General features: G+C 36.6%; 1 protein-coding gene across 1 annotated transcript in view; it reads right to left on the reverse strand.

Moving 5' to 3' along the window:
- Positions 1-26,315, reverse strand: part of LOC134680465 (uncharacterized) — a 42,270-nt gene extending 15,955 nt beyond the window's left edge. The window contains exons 1-3 of the mRNA XM_063539596.1: positions 26,017-26,315; positions 4,634-4,906; positions 3,802-3,953 (exon numbers count right to left, since the gene is read on the reverse strand). Of these exons, the coding sequence (XP_063395666.1) occupies positions 3,802-3,953; positions 4,634-4,906; positions 26,017-26,250 (659 nt within the window). The 5' untranslated portion in view covers positions 26,251-26,315. The remainder of the gene's footprint in view (positions 1-3,801; positions 3,954-4,633; positions 4,907-26,016) is intronic.
- Between the last annotated feature and the right edge of the window lie 266 nt (positions 26,316-26,581).

The raw sequence follows: 26,581 nt of genomic DNA on the forward strand, positions 1-26,581 counted from the left end.
CGTAAATGAAAATGAAAATGAATGAAAATGAACAACATTCTTTTTCATGTTACAAGATTTGTCTAAAGGTGTCGCGTAAGAATTTTAGTCTCAATTCTCATTAGCTTATCAATTACTGATCACATTTGTATACAACTTAACTTTCATTTCAACCCACCTTTCAAACACTACACAAATCGTTTTAAATGTATATATTCTGAAATTCAATACAATACACTTATATTTTTCCTTTGGACTTTTTTATCACAGTCTCAAGCATTTTAAATAGTCTGTATAAGGTTTTATTACTAAAGATACTCAGTTTTATAGACCTATTTCGTTTTTACTGGTATCAGAATCATAATAATACCACAATGATATCTAAATAATTTCTTTAGTTATCGTGAATTTCACTTGTACTTGTCCGTACATACAGCAACACTCCTACCTGTACATCGGTGGACTTTATTACAAAAGGCATAAGGTCCAAAGATGTACAGTTACTTAACACTACTTATTGGCGCGAGTGTCTCGTTATCTCACACATCATAGACAATTAGACATCATTCTGATGTCGGTGTACGTCCGAATGGGCTTCTGAGTCAAAATGATGGTGTAAAATTTACGATCCATTACTTTCAGGTAATGAAGAATGTCTTATCATTAATATCATCTGTCTCACAAACTTATCTAATAAGAGTCTGGAAACCTAGAGACGTAATTAGTTGGGAAAATACGATATCTAGAGAAATTTCACCAACTTTAAGAATAAAGAGCTAATCGAGAAATAAAGCAGATATAAATTATGATATAGATTACGGCTTTGTTCAGAATTTCATTTAGTTTAGCGTAATAGGTTGTTGTTGGTTGTTTGTTTTGCCTTGAAAATTCTAAAGTACCTTACCACCCTGTTAAAAAGACACAAAAAGGCTAGAAGGAAAATTGTGAATCTTTTTTTTACCCTCTTTGGGGTATTGTTTCTAATAAAAACTGTATTCTTAATGCAGCTTTAAGTACAGCATTTGAAGAAAGGTTTAAAATGTTTGTTCAAAATTTAATTTGTACTTGTACAGTCACCTGCAAAAATATGTTACTCTTCGAAGGCCACAAAAATATGTGACACGCTCTTATGGCTCTACAAATAAGATCGAGTCAGATATTTTAGCGGCCTTCGTTGTGTAATATATTATTGCTGGTGACTGTGCAAGTACGCGGGGACTTACGAGGTTATAACTGTTAATTCCCCCAACCGACACCATTCCGCACAAATGGCAAGAGGTAGCGCAGGACCGCTCAGAATGGCGGAGGCTGGGGGAGGCCTTTACTCGCGAAGAGGTCCACCAGTCATAGCGACATATAGTAATTAAGTTTTTCATTTTAATATCAATAATTAAGTATGTTAGCTATATTATTATTTTTAAGTATTGTTCATATTGTGTGGAATTAAAGGTTTTTTATTTTATTTATTAATTCCCCCAACGAAAAGACAGCTCATCTCCGTCTCGGTGGAAAGGCAGCGTAAGTCTTAATCATGTAGTCATTTATGCAAGCTTTAAGTCCACTGCCAGGTGGCTTGAGTTCGACGACGGAGCCGCCCTCCCACACATCGACTGAAACCCCTTACTACCCTGCCTATGTATTATGAATGGTATGATTTTCATTACTATATTAAATGGTTCGTATGAATGCTAGCTTAAAAAAGCAGTATAAAAACTTTTAAATAAGTAAGACGATACAAAACTTCTCTGATCTAGTTTGACTCAATTTTTTAGCATCTTCCATAATGGTTGATGAATTAAAACCATTTAGCAAGGTTTCACCAAAAATAAATAGGGAAAACAAACAAAGCAAACTTTTTTGTTAAAATATTATTAAGGCTCATTAATCTAAAATAAGAGAGTTTTATGAGGCAGATTTAGAACTTAATTAGCTTAATTACGCCAAAAAAGCAAGTGTCGCAAAATGCCGACGATAATTTCTAATTAAAGGAGCTACGCATTAAAAATACCAACACCCACTTAAAAGCGAATTGGGAAAAGCAATTTCAGCAAAGAAATATTTATAAAGCCCGACTAAAATACTAATTGCTAGATAATGGAAAGTTATGGGACCTAGAATAGAGCCTTGCGACAGGTCAATATGACCAGTTTATAGGACTATTTTTTTTAAAGATAGGGTTGAAAATCGTGTAGCAATGTTTGGATTAGTAGCCAGGGCAGTTAGATACACGGGAGGCTTGCGTGGGAACTAAATGGAAGTAAAGCGTAGACATTAATCAGTCTGTTGTGGGCTCACGTTCGCGCTTCGTTAGGAATGTTAAGCTTGTTTTCAGGCGGAAACATTTATTCGTAGCAGATGTACATATAATAAATCTTTATTCATGAAATATACATACAGCATTTTCATTGCTGCAAAGTACGAGTTTCTGTTATCAGTTTTATCAACTAAAAAACAATAAAGTTCTTTTGCTTAATTAAACATTAATCATCGAGAATTTTAACGAGGGAAATTCGACTTAAATCTGTTATGACGACGTAAAAATTGAGAATTTTCTAATTACCTACATACTTGTAGTCCGATTGGATTGTTAGTACCACAACGTATTGTCATCGAAATTAAGTAAATAAGTACTAATGCTAAATTTAAATTCAAGTGGTATAAAATACTTGCCAGTTTTAAATCTAAAAACATGTCAAACTCATATCTCAAAATTAATCGATACATGTAATCCTATTCGAATATCTAGACCGCCGTAAGGTAGTCGTGCCTACACCGCCAAGAACTACTTTAGTGATAGGTATTGGTGATGCTGTTAATGTATTTAGCTAAAATATATAAACCAATTTAATCACATTCACTCATTCGTTGCTTCTATACCTTTTTTTGTAGTTAGTCCTCCATATTTCTCATTCACCTTAACTCTCATGCCAACTCACATTCGGATGAGAAGTTTGAGTTGGATCGCTCGCCGGGGATAGTTTTAGGTAATACCGGACCGTGTTGGGATTGTTACAAACTTTCATGAATGTGTCCAATTTTAATGATGTTTGTGTTAGGTGTTTGGATTAGCTTTATAATTTCGTTGCTTGTTTAAAAGCAGCGTTCTTGTTTATATGTATATGTCAATGCCAATAACTAACTTCAGTGGCTCACCACACAGATATGCCTATGCCTCTGACCTGAAACGTGAGCTCTCTACGTGTCCCGATCTTGCGCAACTTCACGTCAGTTACTGGTTTGGATCTAACTTCACATTTGTCTCCCCAGCGAGACCTGGGTAGATCACCCAGGTGGCCACTTGACCAGACGTTTGACGTCTTGACGTTTCGCCTATGATATTAAATATACCTAGATTGCGCTTCAATGATGATAATATATTGGTATCAGTAGGTACATACATATATGTCATTTCTTTAAGGTTTACTCCGCTAATGCGAAAATATTTCTATATAATCTACATGAAAAAAAAAACGTTGTCTGACAACGTCTGAATTTTTTTGCCAGCTACGAGTATTATATGAAAAAGTGAATTATGGCATAGTCTCTGTCTTTTCTTAAGTGTGCTGTTATCAGCCAAAAATATCTAACCGTCGTGCTACGTGTATCAAATTGTAAAGGCATATATACTTATACGCCTTACTTACTTACTTACTGCTGTGGCACAACGACCCGAAGTGGATCTTGGCCTCCGACACCAAAGACCGCCATGCTACTCTGTCCAAAGCCGTTTCTGTCCAGTCGACGGCGCCAAGTTCGCTAAGGTCTTTCTGCACTTCGTCTCTCCAGTGGTATAGGCATATAAGTAATAATTAGTGAACTTACAGCCGCCTCTTCTCCGCCCATTCAGCAGCATTCTCCCTAGCTACCTTCTCCAGGTGTTGTCTGGCGCGTTCCGACTTGGTGAAGATCTCCTGCCGGCGGGCGACGTCCTTCTCCACGCGATTCATGGTCAGATCATCCCGAGCACGCTCGTCCTGACCAACATAAGCTATTTCAGTTATATCCTTGAGTTATCTAATAGAAATATAGGGCCTCCTTAAATAATCAGAAATATCATAATCATCTGCAAAATAAGACAATTTTAGAATGAAAATAGTTTTGTAAGGGAAACTAACAAACCTTTTTGACATGTTTTGATATGTTTTGAAGATCTTAATATCATTGAACTGAATGCAGCAGAACTTATGCAAACACACCTCAGCTACAGCTATGTTGCTTCAAAGATACCTTGGGCGTCTAATGGCGAATAAGACTGCTGAGGGTCTGATTTCCGCTATTTATTGTTTTAACAAGCGCTGGTGGCCTAGCGGTAAGAGCGTGCGACTTTCAATCCGGAGGTCGTGGGTTCAAGTTCAAACCCTGGCTCGTATAATACCAATGAGTTTTTCGGAACTTATGTACGAAACATTATTTGATATTTACCAATTGCTTTCGGTAAAGGAAAACATCGCGAGGAAACCGGACTAATCCCAATAAGGCCTAGTTTTCCCTCTGGGATGGAAGGTCAGATGACAGTCGCTTGCCTTTTATTGCCTACATTAATTCTTGGAATTAGTTGTCAAGCGGACCGCGGGCTCCCATGAGCCGCAAAATGCCGGGATAACGCGAGGAAGAAGTGATGAGTATATTGTTTTAAGGAAACACAGCTACTTACGATAACCTTCATAACTTGATGTATCTGATCCATGAACTCATTATACAGATATTTCCTATACTGGTTGAAGTCCTTCAACGAGCAGACCGCCCTGTTGTCCACCGTGCAGAAGCCTAGCTGCTTCATTCTGTTCCTGGCGGCTTTCTGCGCGAAGTAGTAGGCGAGGTGGGGGTCGTGCATGGGCACGTAGTCGTAGGAGACGTTGTTGCAATAGGGGTCGGTGAGGTCAAAGGTCCGCTTGAAGTTGCTGTTGCCGAGGCCTACGCGACGGACCTGAAGAATATTAAATTACAAAATTAATTCTGCGACTTGGCGTCAAGGGCTGATCGCAAGATAATTTTCTTGGCGGTGGAGTGTGTCATAGTTAGGGATTGCAATCCGGATTGGTTTTGAATCCGGCCGGATCCGGCCGGATTTTGGCCTCAATCCGGCGGATTCGGCCGGATCCGGCCGGATTGGTATTGCAGATAAAAAATTCATCAAGTCACGTATTTTATCATGTTTTTAGCGTTATATGCGAAGTTAAGGATATTTTTTAATGGATTAATAAAACGGGTGTCTTAACAGGAGACCTAGGCTCTCCGAAACATGTCGCGCGAGTGACTAAAAACAAGCGAGTCTAAACCGTAAATTATTCAATGTTAGTATGTCTCACAACAGTTTAATTCGATGACGGCTGTTTTAAGTTTCAAAAATCAACGTTTTCATTACTTAACCACAAATAAAATCTTCTTTTTCTCTTAAAATATCTATAGCCCAACCCACATTTCCAACAAAAAGGTGCTCTCAATTCAACTATTTTTGTTTTAGCAAACAAAATCAATAAACGTGTATACCTATACAAGTACATTTAGTAGCATAATAATAACAAAATAAAAAAAATAAAAATAAATAAAGAGAACAAAATAACATATAAATACAGTGGAACCTGGATAATTGCAATCTCAAGGGACCGGCCATTTTTTGTCAATTAACCAGGTTTTTCATTTAAGCAGGTCGTGTCAATTAACGAGGTTCAAAAAATCGTTGTGTCAATTATAGAGGTTTTCATTAATATAGGTTGCGTTCTGACAAATTTCTTTTATAGAGGTGCAAATAACCATTGAAAGTAGATTTACACGCTTACGTTCTGTGTTTCTAGTCTATATAGCTTCTGTCAATACTTGCACTTTTACACTACATTAATTACTACTTTATTTTCTTATTAATCATTTGGGTTAAAAAAATCCATTGAATTGTAGAAGAAATTTTTATTAGAATGTAAAAAGCATACTTTGTTTTTGATTTTAACATAACTATTTCACCTACTACAGGCTGTGCCCAATAAATAAATTGAATTCTGGATGAAGATATAAATAAAATGATAATTGCTATTAAAATATTGTTTCTGCTGTCTACAACTACATTATTTCAATTACAGAGGTAATATTTAAGACTCGTTTCAATAATAGAGGTAAAAAAAGAGCAAAAATAACGGATTTTTTTAACACAGTGTCAATTATAGAGGTCTTAGTTGCGATGTGGTCAATTACAGAGGCAAAATTGCGAAAAGCACTAAAATCTAAATTGCAATTATAGAGGTTCCAAAATTGCAATTATAGAGGCCTTTTGGTCTCAAGGGACCGGGACCGGACTTTTGGTTGCAATTATTGAGGTTTTCCATTTATCCAGGTGCCAATTAACCAGGTTTCACATAATAAATAAATATCCTGCCCCGCTGCCGGCGGCACCCTAGGTTAGGTTTTTTATAATGTGTTTATAACTTTTTTATATTGTTTTGTAAGTGTTTTTATATTTTACTTTTATATTCATATTATAACCTAACTTAAGAAGAAAAATAAATAAAGAGAATAATAAATATTATAGGACATTTTTACACAAATTGACTAAGCCCCACGGTAAGCTCAAGAAAGCTTGTGTTGTTGGTACTCAGACAACGATATATAATATACAAATACTTAAAATTAAATACATAGAAAGCAACCATGACTCAGGAACAAATATCTGTGCTCATCACACAAATAATTGTCCTTACCGGGATTTCGAGAAACCCAGGATCGCGGCTCCACAGGCAGGATCACTACCCACTGGCTAGGTCAGACCGGTCGTCAAAAGTCAACATACTCGTATATTTCTCTATTTAATTTTATAAATATTTATTCATTATATTTTAAATGCAGGTAACACTTATTATAAGTGGGCTAAAATGGTTTGTACAAAATAAAACGATACAACATGTACATTACATTACAATGTAACAACACAATAAATTGAATATAAACCAATCCAGTACTTACGGTGCACGGAAATCTCACGACACATATTTCGTCGGCTAGAAGACTGGCGTCAACTAACAAACAAGTTGTTGTGTTGCTGTTTGCGAGCGAGAAAATTCGAATACTGGCGAGAACTTTTAAATTTTAGCAAGTGTTTTAAGCTGTTATTTTATATTTTAGCGCTTTGATTCACTTTACCGGATCCGGGACCGGATCCGGTGAATTTTGCCGGATCCGGTATCATGAAAAATGTGCCGGATCCGGCCGGATTACCGGATCCGCCGGACCGGATTGCAATCCCTAGTCATAGTAGGTAACTATGCCTAAATTCAGTGCTATCAACAAACTATCTGACTTGAATATAGATTTAGTCAAGAACATGTATTTTCATTTGTTGAATTTCTAAAAACTACGTTAGGTAAATGTAAATTACATAGACGACGACTCAAATTGTATACTGAAGGCCAAAAATCTGTCTTAAATTATTCCGTTTGCTACAAAAAGTGAATAGAAATGCTTTTAGTCCTCTGAAACCAGAATTGACTGTGGTTTTGGAACCATTTTAGCCGGAGAGCTATAGCCACGGAAATAGGTATGCAATTTATAGAGCAACGATATCCCTCTAGTTAGTGTGCCATACTATCATTATTAATTAATTCGGGCGCCTGGCAGCTGTTCAGCAGTGGGTGTGGGAGTGGATGGGCAACAAAGGGTTTGTAAAATCAATTGAAGGTGTGCAATTTATAGAGCTCAGAGTTTTGGACACCAAACACGGAACTCTATAAACTGCACACCTTCAATTGATTTTACAACCACTTTGTTGCCCATCCACTCCCACACCCACCGCTAGACAGCTGCCAGGCGCCCGGATTAATTAATAATGATACTATGGCATACTAACTAGAGGGATTTCGTTGCTCTATAAATTGCATACCTATTGCCGTGGCTAGCTCTTAGACCATTTATATACTTTCCTAGAAACCACAGGGTGTTCACAAATTAACTCCTGCTGTTATAACTCGGCTCCGCGGCGGTGTTAGTGGCAATAACTTTACACGTTACGTCCGTTGTAAACTGCACTCGTGTTCCTCGGAGGACATGTTTTAGGCATACAGTATCACAATTCGTATTACTGCAATGTTCTGCCGCCAGAGTGCAGCACTAGCACAAACCATAAACCATAATTAAAAAGTATTTGTTTAAAAATGAGTTTTAATAGCTATCAAAGAGTTGAAAATTATAACTGCCATATAGGGCTGCACATGCTGTAAAGGGTTAAGTAGATAAGTTTAAGTTACATATATACTACCTAATACTTCATAGTAGCCTCGTCTGCCAACAAACCACTCTGTGGTTTGGCAGAAGAATATATGTAATTAGTTGTAAGCTAGATTTGTAGCGTAGATTAAACTTAAATTTATTTATTATTTTTTTAAATATGCCGTAAATTGATGCTTCAAGATACAGTAAATAAACCGTTACTGTTTGTTCTAGTGGCGTACGCAAATTCTATTCCCTATTAAATTACTGTTTACAATGACCTTCTTTCACTGTGTAACTTCCATAAAAATCTTTTTACATAATAAAAATATCATCTAAAAGCTGTATTTTCTTTTTAACCTAGGAGGTCTAGTGTTTGTATCCCATATTAACACCTGTGGTTATATAGTATAGTGGGGCCGCAGCGTGTTAATGGCAATAAATCCACGTTACGTCAGTTGTAAATTGCCCTCGAGCCCGGAGATTAACTTATGGGGGTAGTCACGACTTCTTATATAAAAGTGGGGGATATATATACTCGTAGGATCGCAGATTGGAGAGCGATATTCTTATCTTCTAACGTTTATTAGGCTTAAGATACACTAGATTTACTTACGTACAACAAAGACATTTGTTAGAATGAGATAATTATATTTTCACCACACCAGCTCGGAAAGGCTTACTTTGCAATTCAAAAGCTGATAGCAAAGTTGCATTTTATTCACATGTGAGGCAAAGTAATCAAATGCAAATTTTGAGTTATTTTCTTATGTTTGCTGGTACAAGTGACTTTTATATGATGATTTTGGATGATAAATATTTAATAACATTCATTTGGATTTTTTTTTTCAAATAAAATTAATTTATTATTATTTAACTTAATGTACTTACATATGTTTGCAATAAGAAATCCGCTTTGGATTTGATTTTGTTTGATATTTTTCATTTAATATTTGCTTCGGGTTGGTGTGGTGAAAAATTTATTTTGTGTTTCACTCGGGGGCAAATTTTGTTTAAATTTCGTGCTTTGAAACCCTCGCCACACTCAAGATTCCATTTTTCGAACCACTCGCTACGCTTGTGTATCAATTTTGGAATCTTTCGCTTGCTCGGGTATCAATATTAGCACGAGCGGTTAAACAACAACTTTGCCCCCATGTAAAACATATAATATTATCTCTCATCGTGTATAGCGTGTCCTTACTTGTAAGTAAAACTTACAAGTGTATAGAAGGCCTTATGATAGATAAATGCACGATTTCTTCAAACAAAACGTCACTTTTGACACTGACATAATATCTAATCCATATCGTATCTAGACGTCATATTTGACGTATATTAACCTTTCGTATGCTCCTGTCAAAAAAAATAATATTTATATGGCAATAATGATAAAAACCGGTTTAACACGTTCGCGGACGCGGATTGCATAGCATCCGTTTTTGTACTCCTCCTGGCAGAGATGGGCAAAATACATTCGAATGACGAATAACGAATAAGAATGACCAAATCATTCGCGAATGACGAATAAGTTTTTCGAATGATTATTCGTACTAAATTCATTCGCGGATAAATCATTCGCGAATAATTTATTCGGCGAATAAATTATTCGCGAATGAAAAAGTCCACGAATAAATCATTCGCGAATAAAAATTGTTCGAATAGTTGCAGTGCCGGCCAATAATATATAGTAACCTTTGTGTGTTTTTGTATGAACTTGTATAGATGATTCGGTTAAATTATGTTCTAATGTATGGGCAAGAAAAACTAATTATAGCCAGCATTCTATGAATGTAGTATGATACCTTTGGGTATGGTGCTTTACGCACACTAGCGTCCCTCCCCCTCTCCCTGACGCAACTCCCCCTTTTAGCATGAAATATGTCCCGGTTTACGGATTTTATTTATTTTTGAGAAAAGTATTAGAGTTAGGAAATAAGTGTCAAGGTAAGAAATAATCCTTAATAAATTTTAAACAAAAAAGGTTATATACAACTTTTTGGTAAGACTCACCATATTCATGTATTAACTTGTTGAAGTTCATTATAAGTTAGTACGTGATAGTACTGAAAAAAATCTTATACGGGAAATAAGCTTGCAAGGTTATTGTCCTGTATGATTTCTTTTAGTACTATCACGTACTATGTTATATTGATCTTCTGCAAGTTTTTCAACGGTTAAATTTTGTCGAAGTTCATCTAGCCATAGCATGAATATGGTGCGTCGTATCAAAAAAATGAATATAACCTTTTTTGTTTAGAATTTAATAGGGAACATTTCTTTCATTGACACTTTTTTCCTATATTGTATACTTTCCCCAAAAAACAAAAAAAACTCTCAATCGGGACATATTTATGCTAAAAGGAGGGGGTTGCGTCAGGGGGAGGGGACGGGACGCTAGCCTGCGTAAAGCACCATACCCAAAGGTATCATACTACATTCATAGAATGCTGGCTATAATTAGTTTTTCAAAAAACACAATTTGACCGAATTAAGAGTAAACAATACAGAATAGTTTGTAGATTGCATATTTAACTAGTCATTTAATACAAATTATGATGAATACTGAAATGTAATTGAATTGAGTGAATTACAATAGGAGACTCAGCATATCTAATATCTATTACTAAAAAAAGGTGTAATAAAAAACCGGTCATATGCGAGACGGACTCGCACACGATGGGTTCCGTACCATTACGCAAAAAACGGCAAAAAAACACGTTTAAAGTAAGGGAGCTGCACTTAAATATTTATTATATTCTGTTTTTAGTATTTGTTGTTATTGCGGCAACAGAAATACATCATCTGTGATAATTTAAACTGTCTAGCTATCACGGTTCATGAGATACAGCCTGGTGACAGACAGACGGACAGACTGTGGATACGGACAGTGAGGTCTTAGTAAAAGGGTCCCGTTTTTACCCTTTGGGTACGGAACCCTAAAAAGGAAGTAGACCATACCTACATTAAAACTAAAAACCTCTATGAAACACTACATGAGACCAATTTTTCTCATCGCTCGTACAAAAAAATACTACTAGACTACCTAAAGTAGTGAGATACACGTCACTCACAAACATAAGCTAAAAGTTATACCGTAGAAACATGGAAGTGATATATTATTGGCCGGTACTGTAGCTTACAATATAAGTATTCAGCACTTTTCTATCCAAATAATTTAAAAAAAGCTAACCTTGTATAAGGGAAGTCTCGAAAGATTTGGTTCACATTAAATGTTTAGATACTTAATGTTTTCCTGACATTGTCTATGTTGATCAGGTGATACAGACGGACTGAAATCCGACTGCAATCTGCATGGAAACTGCAGTTGGCGTGCAGTTCCCATACAAATTGCAGTCGGGATACTCGGGATGCAGTCCGTCTGTACTTAACATCAAAAATATATCATTAATCAAACTTCTTTTAATAAATATTAACATAATATTACACATTACAGTACACAAAAATCATATTACACATTTTTTAAATTCGTTTTTAAAACAACTCGTTCTTCAAACAAATGGTCTGAGAGCCTATTTGATTTGGGGAGGTTTATCATTGTCGCATATGAAAATACACGTTCAACAGACGCCGATGAAGGCAGTGGTGTATTGTACTTTTTGAAGATCTTTTTGATTTCATCATAGCGGTTTAAAACTGCCATAGTGCAATCGCGCTCGGCAAAGAACTGAGTCATCATTACTTCAGCTCGTGATTTAGGAGTATTTTTTTGTTGAACTTCACGTGCGCTTATGTCGGTCGCATCATCTGAGTCAGAATCGAAATCAAAAAAAGGATTTTCCGGGTTTGTAATAAGTTCTTCTGCGCCATTTTTGTCATTTGATTCTGTAATCTCTTTTGTTATTACATTTTTAAAAATCGTTTTGATCCTTTCTTGAGTGTGCGGTGTGATACAAGGAAACCACTTGTTTTTAAATCGTGGGTATGACAAAGCCGCAACTGATGCACGTTCGGCAACACCAGTGAAAATGTTGAAAAACTCTTCAAATCTCTTTTCCACACTTTCTGTATAACAATTGACATCGCAAAATTTCAAAGAACTATTTCGTAGTTTCTGTAACTTCTTTCTCAAAGCCATCAAACACGGTAATAAAAGCCCGTAGTATACATTGGTAAAATATCCAGAGCTTCGGCGATTGGTGCCGAGCATACAATATATTCCTTTATATATTCAATTTCGCGGTCACTGATGAAATTTGTTAAGCTTAAAGCTCTGTGTAGTAATATATTTTTGTCTTTTATAGAATATATTTGTTTCATGGCATCGTATAAACTATTCCATCTAGTGACGCCAGGCTTGCTGAGTGTATGGCCTAGAACATCTTGGATTATCTCTGCTGTTTTTGGACGTCCTGCGGCATTCCATAACACGTTGCATTTCTCAATGGCTTTATGATGGATTTCGGATAAAGCTGAGTTGTTGCTTTTTTTAAGAAGCCGATTGGCATCGCTTCCTGCACACAGATTAAGCGTATGTGCTGCACATCTGAGATGCGAAGGCAATATAATATTTTGCTCTTCGGAATTTTCGTGTAGTCCATTTGAATCGTCTTCTTCAGAGTCGGAGTCATAATCTTCCATTGATTCGATAGATAAACCAAACTCTTTAAACGCTTTTACGAAGTTAGAACCATTATCCGTCACAGTTGCTACGATTTTATCCGTGCTCAAACCAAAATCCGTATGCACTTCCTCCAATAACATGGCAATACGTTCGTAGTTGTGAACGCCAGCAAATCGACGACAGGCTAACGTTTTTGATTTTCTGTTTAACTCAGAGTCAAGCCAATGGACAGTCATTCCAAAAAAACTCCTTTTTCGGCATGACCATATGTCTACAACGGTGCAAACGTTTTCAGCTCCTTCCAATTCCAACTTTATGCGTGACATTTCCTGCGTTTGGGATTCTGTGATTTTGCGGCTTAATGATCTTCGACTGATTAAATTTAGTCCGTGCCTTTTAATTTCCAAATTATTTAACATTATTGCAAAAAACGGATCTTCTACCACATTCAGAGGAATCATCGAATGAACGAAGAAGTTTCGAAGATCTTTTTCAAAGTTTGCTTGATTAATCTGATTTGAGCAGGATGACTCTTCGCTCGAGAATGTGTCGTTTCGCTTTCGGCATCTCTTCTGTTCTGCGTATGCATGGTACTCTGCAACAGTTTCCTCGCCGTGTTTTCTTTTAAGGTGACTAATATAATTCGATGTTGAACTGGAAAGTCCTTTTATTTTGACAATTTTTGGTAAACACTTTACACAGGTCGCTTTAACACTTTTTTCATTTAGAGTCCCGGAATCAACTTGAAAAAAATTACCATCTAGTATGGTCAAGGACGACAAGGACGATTTTGTTAGATCTGCTGGTACTGTACCACTTTTTTCACTTAAGTCCGTAGAGTTTAAAGAGCTATCGCTACTGCACTTATCGTCATCGTCATTAACTTCACTCATTTTTATAAAAGTGCAAGTGTAGCCTTTGTATCACAGTGATGAGCGAAATAATATGCAGTGACTGGCTTAGACCGAAGTATGCGAACGACTAAAGAATTACTAAGTTACTAACAAATAATAATTAACACAAGTAAACTCTACAGTACACAACTGATAAGAAAGTTGAGTTACGTGGTTTTGTCGCTCTTTCATATATCGGTCTCTTTCTAGTTAGCTACCTGCGATATAATCCCTTGACCCTAAAATACGCTCGAGTTGCTTATCGATGGCAAATCTGAGCGTGTACTAAAATATCATTCGTGGTATTTATTCGAATAAAATAACGAATAATTCATTTAATATTCGAAAATGTAGACGAATGATTTATTCGCGAATAAATTATTCGCGAATAATTCCACGACGAATGATTGTTTATTCGAATAATTATTTAGATGAAAAATAATTCGAATAATGCCCAACTCTGCCTCCTGGTGACGCGCCTGCTATTGCATCCGTTATTCTTTTTAAATTTCTTCGTTGAAATGCTTATCAATCCGCTTAACCACAGTATAATATTATTCATCAACTTTTCCTCTACCAGTCACCAGAGTCAAATAATGCGTACTGCCATATTACATAGTTTTATCGAAGTTAAAAATTATCCTGTGACGTCTCCAAATTGGCCCCCCTTTCTGTGACGCGGATGCTATAGCATTCGTCTTTGTATGGCAGCTCCCTTAGTAGCCCGGCAGGTGCGTCTGGGAGTGGACACATGTAATTTGGGTCAATTTCGTGCGCGATAGCGATTTTGACGTATTTTTATAAAATCGTAATTAATGTTTTTCTTACAATTTCTTTAAGTTTTTCATTGTGTTTTAATAAACAAACGTGTTTACTTGCTGTTAATTATACTACAGTAAAATTTTGATAACGATTAATGTGAAAAAGTGAGGCATGAATGTGTATACCTATTATTGAAATAATTACGTTACTAGTCATAGTTTTGGTCATATAATTGTGAATTATAGCCTGTTGGCGCTCGATGATCACCTCCCAAAAGGTAAGCACCTTATGACACGCATTTGTGGTATCATTCTGTGTATATTTCATGCCTTGTATTTGATGTAGATGCATCCAAAAAAGAGTATAAAGTTGGGTGAATCATCGCTTGGCAGGAAAAGTGGTGGACGCTTTACGTCCAGAACTTAACGCGGCGGTGCGTTACAGGGAACTGAAAAAGTGTAATGCGGTACATATTGACACTTTTGAGAAGTAGTGTTGGCGTAAAATGCTGCGTATACCTTGGACAGCTAGAAGAACAAACCTCTCATTTTAAGAGAGCTCAACATTGCAACTCGACTCTCTACAACATGCTATGAGACCCATGACCGGGCCTTTAGATTAGAGCCGGTCTCCAACGCATAATTTGTAGGTAGTATCACATAATTTGAGGTCGAATGAACAGCGAACGTGCTTGGCATGGGGCATGTATGAGATGGACTCATTATTACAATGATAAGCAAAGAGGGAACAAAACAGAAGAAGAAAATTGTTTGAAGAGGTCAGCAAATGAGTCTTTAGAGCAAAAATATCGCCCTTAGGAAGTCAGAAGTCTCAGCCATCAAGTCCATCGAGCACGATGTATGAATGCTATAACATGCGATGTCATATAAAATCCCATCTTGACTACGTCATGTGACAGACATGCTTATGCATCCGAATTGTATAGCATTTGTTGTCACATAGCGTATAAAAAATATACTTCATATTGACGCGGATTGCTTAGCATTCGCCTTGCATAGCATTACGCGTCATATACAAACCTAAAAGATATATTTGTAGTGACAGGAACGCTATAACAGTCCCAATATTTCCATACAAAATTTAGGTGTCCAACTGGTGTGACTGAGCGTCCGCGAACGTGTTAAGTTGAATATAATATATTTGGAGTAGATCTGCTCCCGACCAACCAAAGAATAAAGTTCGAATAGGGCCTATACTACTTTTAGCAGGCCTATGGAACTCTCCGCGGGAGCTCGGTTTAATACCTACGAATCCGCTCCCGTTCACGGTAGAAAAGCAAGCCAGTTGGTTGCCACACGCGCTCACGTACGCACGTCACCGCGCGCCGCACCGCACAGTCATTTTTTACGATAGTTACAAGCTACGTAGTAGGTACCTACCTACTATTGAATTTCTTTAATTAAACATGTAATGTTTATTATGTATGACAAATGTATAGTTTTAGATATCTATCTATTTGAAATAGGTAGCATATTTTTAATTTATTTTGGTAAATGTTTAGTTTAACGACAGTAAGTTAACTTTACACCGGAAAGTGCCTACTTACTCATTTTTGCTCTGGTTAACTTATAATTAATTACTTGTATTCATGGGGTTTATATTATTTTTCTTTATTGTGTAACATTAATCTCTATCTGGTTTTAAATTACACGAAGTTTTAAAATAATTCTTGCTGGGATTATTGCGCGGTTTATAAAACGGCGTAAACACTGCGGTTACTGCAGGGACATATGACCTTTTAAAATGACTATTTCGCAAACACACATAATCGGAATATTAGGTATAATTTAAGATTTAGCTTTCCTTTTATTTCACTCCGCTGTTTAAGTAGGTATTTATTTATCATTTCTAAGCGTCAGCAACCCTAGCGTTGTGCCGGTGCGCGCGGTGCGGGGAGCGGCGCGTTGAAGGTCACTCCATTGTATTTTTGTGTAGGTATCAAAACGGTAGGTATTTGCGTTTTGTTTGAGAGAAAAGTATCTGTTCGTAAGAACTATTATATAATCTGTGCTTTTAGTCCCAAACTACTATCACCAGGCTGAGATGAAAGGTGCTCTACCTTAGATAATAGGTATATTATCGAAGCTGACTATACAATGGTTATTCTTCGATAACTGGAAATCGCAATCAAACGGTTGGATAAACGTACAAATGATTCGTTGTTATGATTCCACCCAACCGAACAAATATAATCCCGTCCGGACCTAACCCTGGGAACTGTAAAACGAGCTAAAAGGACTTTTAATAAATCACGGATCTACGGAGTCATAGCTTTTTTTTTTCTCCCGCGGAAACAAATAAGCCTTTATCATTCAGTACACCTGCATGTAATAAGATCTTTTTCGAGCAAGTGTGATGAAAACATATTTACTTTACAAGCCAACGTTTGTGAACTCCACTGTACCTTGTGAACTATACCGGGTCGGGTGATGACAAAAATCGTCTGCTACTATAATATTAAAAGTAAAGCGACGGACCAAAAGACAGTTACCCGTAGTAAATAAGGTAATATGTGCCACAGAATACCTATAAAATATCAGTCATTTCAGTACTGACGTAAAATTATTTATAAGCTAAACAGCAGCCGGTATTTTGTATAATCCTATTAGATCGTGATAGCTGTTCGAAATTAATTGGAAGTTGGAACAACAGATGGTTGGCTGGTAAACAATTTGGTGTGATCGTGGAATATCTATGTTCATTTTAAAACGTTTATCCATTAGTTGAGAAATATGTGAATCTTTGAAACCCGTACTAATTTTAAAATGCGAAAGTAGGTTATTCTGTCGGATTATATCTCTTCACATTTATACCACTGAACCGATTTAGATGGGAATGATTAATTATTGTAAGACATTTTTTAATTTGTCTAAGCTGTTGTAACATTTTTTAATCTATTACATAATATTACGTAAATTTGAATGACGATCATAATATAAATTCGTGTAGATTAGTCTAGCATAATTTATAAATTTTATAATGTAATTTAATATTATGAGAATAAATATCTAAATTTAAATCTAAATCTATGGTATGGAGAATTGGAGATAATTTGAGGCCCGAGATAATTTTAAAACGATATGTACTACTAGTTTAAATTCGCAGGTATAGATATTTTACTTAGCCTTATTACTTACTTATTTTAACACATTCGATTTCTAAAAGTAGCAAGAGCAGAAATTGATAAACGTAACCTCATTACGCCCCGCTTTTTGTTTCTTCTTGTTGCCTTCTTTCCTACCTACAACCATTCATTATGTCAACGTGTGGGAGTCACCCGCAGAAACACACCATTTCCCGGCCGGGCCGTCAAATGTACAGTTATTTATACAGGCCCATGAGGGTCCCGCAATTTCTCAGGCGTATTGTTACTTTGGACCCTCTCTGATCCGCACAACATTTTGACTTTAACTTTCTACTGTAATATTAATATTGACCTCAAATTCCCTAGTCATATGATTACCTCCTCACGCTTAAACCACTAAACCCATTTAGATGAAAATTGGTATGGGGGTAGTTTGAGGGTCAGGGAAGGATATAGGATTATTTTTATCATCATCATCATCCCACGTTTGTAGATAAAGCAGTGCCCAATAACTACGAACTTATGAATAGGTACGAAAATAACCCTATCTGTCTATTACCTCCTCACGCTTAAACAGCTGAACCGATTTAGCTGAAATTTAATATGAAGTCGGAGGAAGGACATAGGATAGTTTTCATCAATTCCACGCAGACGAAGTGACGGGCAGAAACTAGTATGCTATAAATATTAGTAATAAGGTTCAGAGTTACAATAGTTGTGTTGAAGCGAGTGTTTGGTAAGGGATGGGGGTGATACGACTAAAATGACGGGTCGTGCTCGTGGCAATCTTTTATCCCTTATTTTGTCACTTATGGCTTATAGCGGCGGTCTGCTTTGTTAACCAAAAGTGTCAAGCAATATGCTCTGGTATCAAAAGCAAATTGACGAAGACAGAAAATCGTGGCATTATAACCTTCTTTTTAACTGTTTCTTTTTACTACAAAGTTATTTAGAGGTATTATAATGACTACAGAATGTATATTTCGTGACTTTAGTTTATGCATAATTATTGCCCATCGTCGTTGAGAATGCCAAATCCTTTATATGCTCGATTTTTTATTTACAAATAGTTCCAGTTACCTAGCAACAAAATTCCTATACCAACAACGGTAAATAAAGGTGCAAAATAAATTCACGATAGACCCGATTGCAAATTATGTGATTTAATAAGTGTTCAAAACGCGAAAATGTAAATGTTATAAAATAGACCTAGGTATCAACCCAGGTGAGAATCCTGAAAAGGTCATGCATCCATTGCCTCGTTGTGAGCCCGTCACAAACTGAAACGCTGTTTAGAAGGTTAACGGCTGCGGAAGCCAGCTAAGTGACACTAAAAGGCTCTACAGTCAGCACCAGATGTTTGTGTTAAACGTTTTTAAAGACTCCACGTGGGGATAGGCGATATCGCTCATCTCATTCTAACCGTTTCTACTCTAGCTACCATACATACATACATATAATCACGCCTATTTCCCGGAGGGGTAGGCAGAGACCACGGATTTCCACTTGCTACGATCCTGACATACCTTTTTCGCTACCGTCTGACAAAAATTTAACCTAATCCTCAAAAATGTCTGAAAACTCACTCTTAGCGCCTTGACTATAGAGGCGTGTTCAGATATTCGTGAGCACATTGGCCGCCCCGATATAATTATTCTGATGGCGACTGGAGATAAGTCAAAATGTCTAATTGTTGAGGCTTGTAGCGCATTTATCAATAACGCCAATAGTCACTTGTGTTGCTGACTGTACTGTAGTTTAAAGCAATCTAAAAGTTCGAAACATTTCTGACACCGATAAAGATGGTAATGTCATAAGTTTTATATGAAGTTAAGGCGTTCTTCTACTAGTTTTGAAATGTGATATTTTCGATAAACGATTTTAAGCGATGTCATTAGCTTTTAAAGCGTGAAGAAAGATATTGATGGACAGGTTTTATTACGGCTACTGTACATAAGTTTGCATTTCATTAGGTGTGGCTTAAAATTATCACGGATATAAATTTTAAGATATTACGTTTCAAGCTAATGTATGGTAGTTTAGCTGTTTTTAACAATAAATACAGGGACCATACTTTTGGGCGATTCTCAGAGATGACATTCGGTGCCTGACTTCGGTGCCAAAATTTTTTTTTTACTTATACAGGGTGGAAAGGCACGACGATCCTTCCCGGAAGTATTAGGTCGTTTAAACGATACAGAGCAGATTGGTAATGGTAAGAATCGTTAATTGAGTAAAAAATAAAAATACCAAATTTTCTACTTTTTAACTGTGGTGATAACCCTATAGCATGTGCACATGACGGCTAGATTAAGGATCCCCGTCGGGAAAGCTCGGGTCTTTACGCTTTTTTCCGATCGTTGACAGAATCGCAATGATCAAATGACAGAATCAAATGAATGTAAAAATATTACATACAATTTTATTACTTTCTTAGATAATTACTTTTTGCCAATATTTAACACTATCTTCTCTTTACATACGGTGTTCAAATGTACCTCGGTGTCTTGTACGCCGCAGCCCGCACCCGAGCCCGCGCACATTGCCCATGTGATAGTGTAGGTATGCTCTTCGTAATTTTTCCTCCGCAGATTGTCAAAAGCAGCAATTAGCCTTTAATGTCTCATTTCGTCCGCAGTTTCACATTCCGTTTGGTACACCATATCTTTTACACAGCCCACAGATTTAAATAACCACGAGCATCCAACACGGCATTTTTATTTGCAGAATATGACATTAGATAAATAAAGTTCAATAACAATTTAATTTCAAACATCAGACGTCTTGTCTATTTCCTACCACGCAAGAAGGTTTGTTAGTTAGGTATTTAAGAAATATTTATTCTTGATTTATTCTTAGTATTTCATTTTTGCAAGTTCTTTAATCCATCAAACACAACCTACTTGTAATTTTTTATTATTTTAGATAGTTTCCAATTATTCGAAAATAATTTTGTGAAACGTGTTAAGAAACTAAAACCTTTTTATCAGCCAAGGAAACCAGAGATATTTATAAGACAATTGCGTACTTTTGAGTGGTTGTCAATGTCACAATTTGAACTGTCGTTGTAAACAATGTTGTGGTTAGTATTAATAATATTAAGGAATAACATAACTACTTAATTCAAGTATTGAACAAGTGGAACCACTAAGAAAGCGAAAATCCTGCAACGATTCTTACCGTGTTGAAAGCAGACCTAAGAATGGTTAGATGGCAACAAATTAGCATAATTTCCTGTCGTATACTAATTGTTTACAAGTAAGTTCATTAACCCTGTCACCTGTTAGGGTTACAACAAAGTAGTTTTTTGCACGGATGTTTAAAAGGCCATAATTTAGAAACGGTTGCCCATATTAACATAGTTTCTATGGAAAAAATATAGAGCTTAGGCTAAACAACCCCCCTTTTGCGGAAAGGATCGTCGTGCCTTTCCACCCTGTATAATATGCGAGTTTATTTCCTAAAATCTACCCTTAATATAAAAAATATTGGTAGTGGAGGCCTCCATTAGAACCTTATAGTTTTCAAGATATTTGAGATTTAAAAAACACCGAAATCATGTGCAGGCACTGAAATCAATTTGCGTCACCGAATTCAATAATGCTTACACCAAAATCACATTTAGGTTTTATATCTCAATTATATAATTATCTTAATCATATTTTTCAATCCTATTTGTTGATAAGCGATGTAACAAGGCTAATGATCTCGAAAGCTTACATAAATTTAATAGATATAGACTCAAGATTTTAAAATAACCAAATTACGGCTTGTAAATCAACATCTCTAGAAGATGTCCCACACTATATGACTGGCCTCATATAATAGGGTGATGTGTGGTCCTGAAACGAGTTTTAGACATGTCGACATTGTCAACCACAAATTCGCACATTATAATCACTTATTCATTGCATTATTATATCCATGAAGGAGAAGATGTTTGTTTCACGCAATCCGACCGCACACGCATCTAAAAAAAACTTATGTTACCTGCACCCGATAAACAATACACTCTTGAGTGGTGTTCAATGCTCATTAAATATTTAATGTACTTACAAAGCAATGTGATGCAATACGGAAAACAAGTATTTTTTTAATAAAAGAGTTTAAAAGCGTGAACTCCGTCAATTTAAAACTATAATATTTGAAGTAGTCGAGTAATGCTTGAAGATCCAATTACCAATTAATTATGATCTCCAGCACCCTCAAACACTTGAGCTAAATTGTAACAAAGTTGTTGACAAAGATATAAGACATTGAGGATTGTTAAAACATTTGCTGTGTTCAATTTGTGTCTATGGCTATGCTTTAGAAATATCGATCAGTAGGTACGCTCAGTGCCTTTGAAGCGATCTCGACATTAGAATGCTATTTTATTTTTAATCCCTTGTTCTGTACATCCTGTCCCTTGGGTTCACCTTGCATAGTACTTACATACACAAGTTATTTTAAAAGAAGTGGGATCTAATTGACTACATTTATTTAACATGGCTGACATGTTTAAAGGTATCGAGGTGTAGGGCCTCCGGTGATACAGAGGACAACAAACATAATTTACTTAATTGGTTGGAAAAGAATATCAAGACAGAGAAAGAAACATTGGGTCTATACGTCTGGTTTAAAAAACTACTCATAGTGAACTAGTGATTTTGTGTACCTACTATGACATAATTTACTTACAAACATAATTTTACGTTTGTACAACGTATCTTTCACTTTTTAGACATGATAAATTAGTACAACAAACTAGTTTACAAAGCAGGATTTGAATTCAGTGATCACTTTTTTGATATCGGTGGTCAAAAAATCCACCGAAACCAGGGAAATCAACACCAGCGATATCAAAATTAATCGCTTTTTAGCAATTACAGAAATAGCATGAACGATACAGAGGAGATGTAATAATGGTGGATTTACGTACTTTCGATGACTTCTTAATCACTTACATAACGATAATTGCACTAAAACTTTCGGAGTAAATTGCACCACCGATCTCAAAAAAACATAGGACCAAACCCAGCGAAGGACGGAGAAACGTTTAAAAAATCACTTTATTGTACTGTGACTGTACCTCTACTTTATTCAACGGTTAAGGCACAACTAAAGCATACTATGTTTGAGACACTGAGTTCCTGGTCTACAACTTTGAAGGAGTACTGACATGTTTTGCAAATTACACCGATATCAGTCACTAGCCCGGGACACATCGTAAATTTGGTTTTATTCAATGTGTTGACCAAACACATTATTATGATATAAAGAATATGATAAGCTAACTAATACCCTAAGCGTGAATACCCATAATAACTCCGATCTAATGCCCCATCTTGAGTAATAATTTTTTGTTTCATAAAATCTGGGTGCGGGACACGCCCACCGAACATCATTTTTGGCATTTGAATTTCTTTTTCTTGGATTATTTAAATAATAAATAAATAATTTGATAGTGTCCCAGACGGAATATAAGCTGAAGATCATGCCTAAATTAATTCAGATTTATTGAACAGTAAATTCAATCAATTACTGCCCCGGACACGTAAAAACGGCCCTCCTGAGAAATGCCCTTTTATATCCGCAATGCAGGCTTCGTCAGGTGTACACAAATTGACAATCAGCTACAAGCATTGTCACAAAAAACTACAGCGATAAAATCCGCAACAGGCTTCATCAACTGACTTACTCTAAAAATACACATTAAAAAGGCAAAAAAACAACAACACAAAAAACAAATACCTACAAATAAAATACACTCTCCAACTCACCGCCAGCAAGCAGTGTACCCAGCAGGCTGGCCGCATTTCCCCGCTGAACAGCGATACTAATTCTCTGGGCAAAATATTGGCCATCCCTTTGGTCACCCGTGGCATCGACCAAACGCGACGCCAAATCCTTATATAAGCGCCGGGCGCTGGGCCCACACAAAAATATGTCTTTTATTTTAGTTACTATGGCAAGGTACAGTCATCAGCAATAGTATCTTACACAACTAGGGCCGCAAAAATGTACGACGCGCTCTTATTGCGCTCCAAATAAGAACGTGTCACATATTTTTGCGGCCCTAGTTGTGTAAGATACTATTGCTGATGACTGTACTAACCTAATGATGATACACATTTTGCCTTGACATACCGGTCGCTACACTTGCACTTTTAGTATCTTTATTCAATGAGATCACTACTAAAGCACCTACCAAACCTTTGTTGAAACAAAGACTCAACTCGCTAAAGACCTCATACGCCCTACGCCCTTGTCGTAGTGAAAACGAAATTTAATCCCTGAGATATAAACAAGACTCTTGAGGAAGATAAGTTGAGTGTTAAATCCTTATCTTGTTTTATGCAAACAAATCGCGCTGAGATACCTAATACTCCTAATAGGTATGCAACTATGCATTGCGTCGGGACTTTGAATATTTTTTAGCATGAAGGCGGGTTTTTCATTTGGAAGGGATAGTTAACATATTTTTGAGCTTGTAATGCAAAATAATGTCTGTTGTATTTCTTTTTTTTTTCAAGCACCGGTATTCAGATTATGGATTCTTGTCTTGATTTAGGCTGTGTAAAGCTTATTGAGCTGACTAGATCAACTTGGGTAAGATTGTCCTTAAATAATTATTTATTAAAAAGAAAATGTCACAATAAATCCGTTATACGATAGAGTTCTGAAGTAAGAAGGATTATAAAGCTTGAAACACACAAAGAGAGCTTTTACGTTCCAGAAAATATTCAGTAAAATGATAATAATACAGTCGAGTTAAGAACTCTGTTGAAAACGTAGCTTACATCGAGATTAAGGTATTAAGGCGTTTACATACGCCTCATCCAGCGCGTCTGTAATGGCATCTTTTCATTGGCTGTATGGAGATACTGAATACTAAGCCCTGAAGGCCGATTCTGTTGGAACCATTTGATATGGGTTTCATCTCATTTTGATGGGACTTTGAATATCAACCAACATGCACCTCACGCGCACAAATAAGTGCGAGCGAAATGCCAGAGAACTAGCGACATCATGGATCATTTAACAAACATCTTTTTAATTTTATTCAGGTGCCAGTATGCCGAGGGTGAATAAAGACAAGAGACAGCTTCTCATATGCTGCCCGAATGCAGCGAAGTGGTTTCTACAATGCAAAACATCTCGGATCTCCGAGAGATCTCCCCGAGGTCGTACTCAACTTCAGAGGTTTGATAGGATTCCTTGAGGAATTAGACTAGTTGGAATAGCCGGGGGGTAGACCCCCTTCAAGCTACGGAACCTTTCTCGTGCCACAATCTGCAATGCAACACTTGATGAGACTATCAGACGCCTGCTAATATTTGCATTTCATCAGCACCAACCAGTGTGAGCCGCGATTGGTGACGGTAACGCTGACTGGTGCACACTGCTAACTATTAAAATCGTGTCAAAACAAGGTGAAACCCATATCAAATTGTTAAAACAGAATGGCTTCCAGTCTGGCTTTATTTTGAGTATTTCAGCGGTAGGTACTTACGGTTCACATGCAAATTCGGGACAGTATTAAGACTCGTAAATTACGAATTAAAATGAAAGGCGTGACATTTGAACTTTGGAGTCGTGTAATTTAGTTAAGCTTCGAAGAATAAATTAGGAGTATATTTTTAAAATGTACGTACATGTGTGTGTCTTGATCGTGTATGACTGAATGATCGTGATGTGTAATTTAAAACGGAAACCTTTTTTTTAAAGTAAAACTTAGTTGCAATTTTGCTGTAACTTTAATTTATCTTGAGAAGAGCTATGGTCATAATTGACCTTCAATATGTCACCTAAATTGGTATTTTTTTACCTACAGTCTGAAGATAAAGTGAATTTTATACCATTTACGTAGACATGTCACAAATATTACAATACAGTGATGAACGTCAGAAACTAACTACCACGGGTTTGAAAGAAATAAAGAAATACGAATTATAAGCTATAGTGTGGACTTAGGTCGTGTAGAAGACCGTGTATAAAGGAAGACCGTCTACAAGCTCTTTCGTCGCTTTTAACTCTTGTGTTTGTACACATACTCCACTACCAGAAGGTCGGTAGACCAGAAGGAGTGAAGCTATCTTCCTTTCTGACTGTGTCTGAGCGACGACGTACAAATAACAGAGTTCTTGTCATATAACGGTTTTCCCTGAAAACATATGTAATATAGGGGGAATCCGCGAGACATGCCCAGATGGGAAACTTGAAACATTTTATTAAAAAAAGTGAGATACCTAATCAAATTAAGTAGTATTTATTTTATCAGCACTCCTATATCTAAAGATACCTATCGGGACATGACAAATGCATGCTATAAAAGATAACTTTTAATTTCATTCCTAAAATAACACATAATCTAAACATAAAACGAATTAAAAACTAAACTTAAATATAAATATTTTGATATTGACAAGTCTCATCCTACCTGGGCAAGTCTCCCGGATTCCCCCTACCGGTCTTCTCCACATTCTGGCGCTACATATAATGAACTGGCAGGTACTCACATCCTCGCCAATTCTCCCTCTCGAAAACGTGATTTTCCCAGCAGGCATCTTCGGTACCGGGAGCTTGCATTCCAGCCCAAGCCTATACCACAGGGGCAGCCCATTCTTCGGTACAGACCTCAAAGGCTTCGGCACTGAATCTATGACCTTCTTCAGCTCTGTAGGCTTCCGTAATGTCATCAAAGTCACATTTATGTCCCCCAAATTGTCCCCCCCAGACATGTCCGAAGACATTTTTGGTTAAAATGAAATAATACGAAATTAAAATAGGTACGAACGTAGCGTTGACGGCACACTGGAATTTGATGGCTGATGTCATGTGGGATTTGAAATGTTGAAATGGGTAAAAAGGTTGGTAACACGTGTATTATGCCGAAGGTTTTATTAAAAGTAAAGTTATATTATGTAAACGTCACTTTGGTGTTGAAAACTGTTTTAAAATATTATAGACAATAGACAAGAGTAAGATACATAAAATATATAACAGAGCATTACGACAGTTCTTGTAGACGGCGCTTTATTTTATGACTACATACACCACGAATTAGTGACCATTTAGTGACCA

This window comes from Cydia fagiglandana, chromosome 3 (genome assembly GCF_963556715.1).
Source record: "Cydia fagiglandana chromosome 3, ilCydFagi1.1, whole genome shotgun sequence".
Lineage (NCBI taxonomy): Eukaryota > Metazoa > Arthropoda > Insecta > Lepidoptera > Tortricidae > Cydia > Cydia fagiglandana.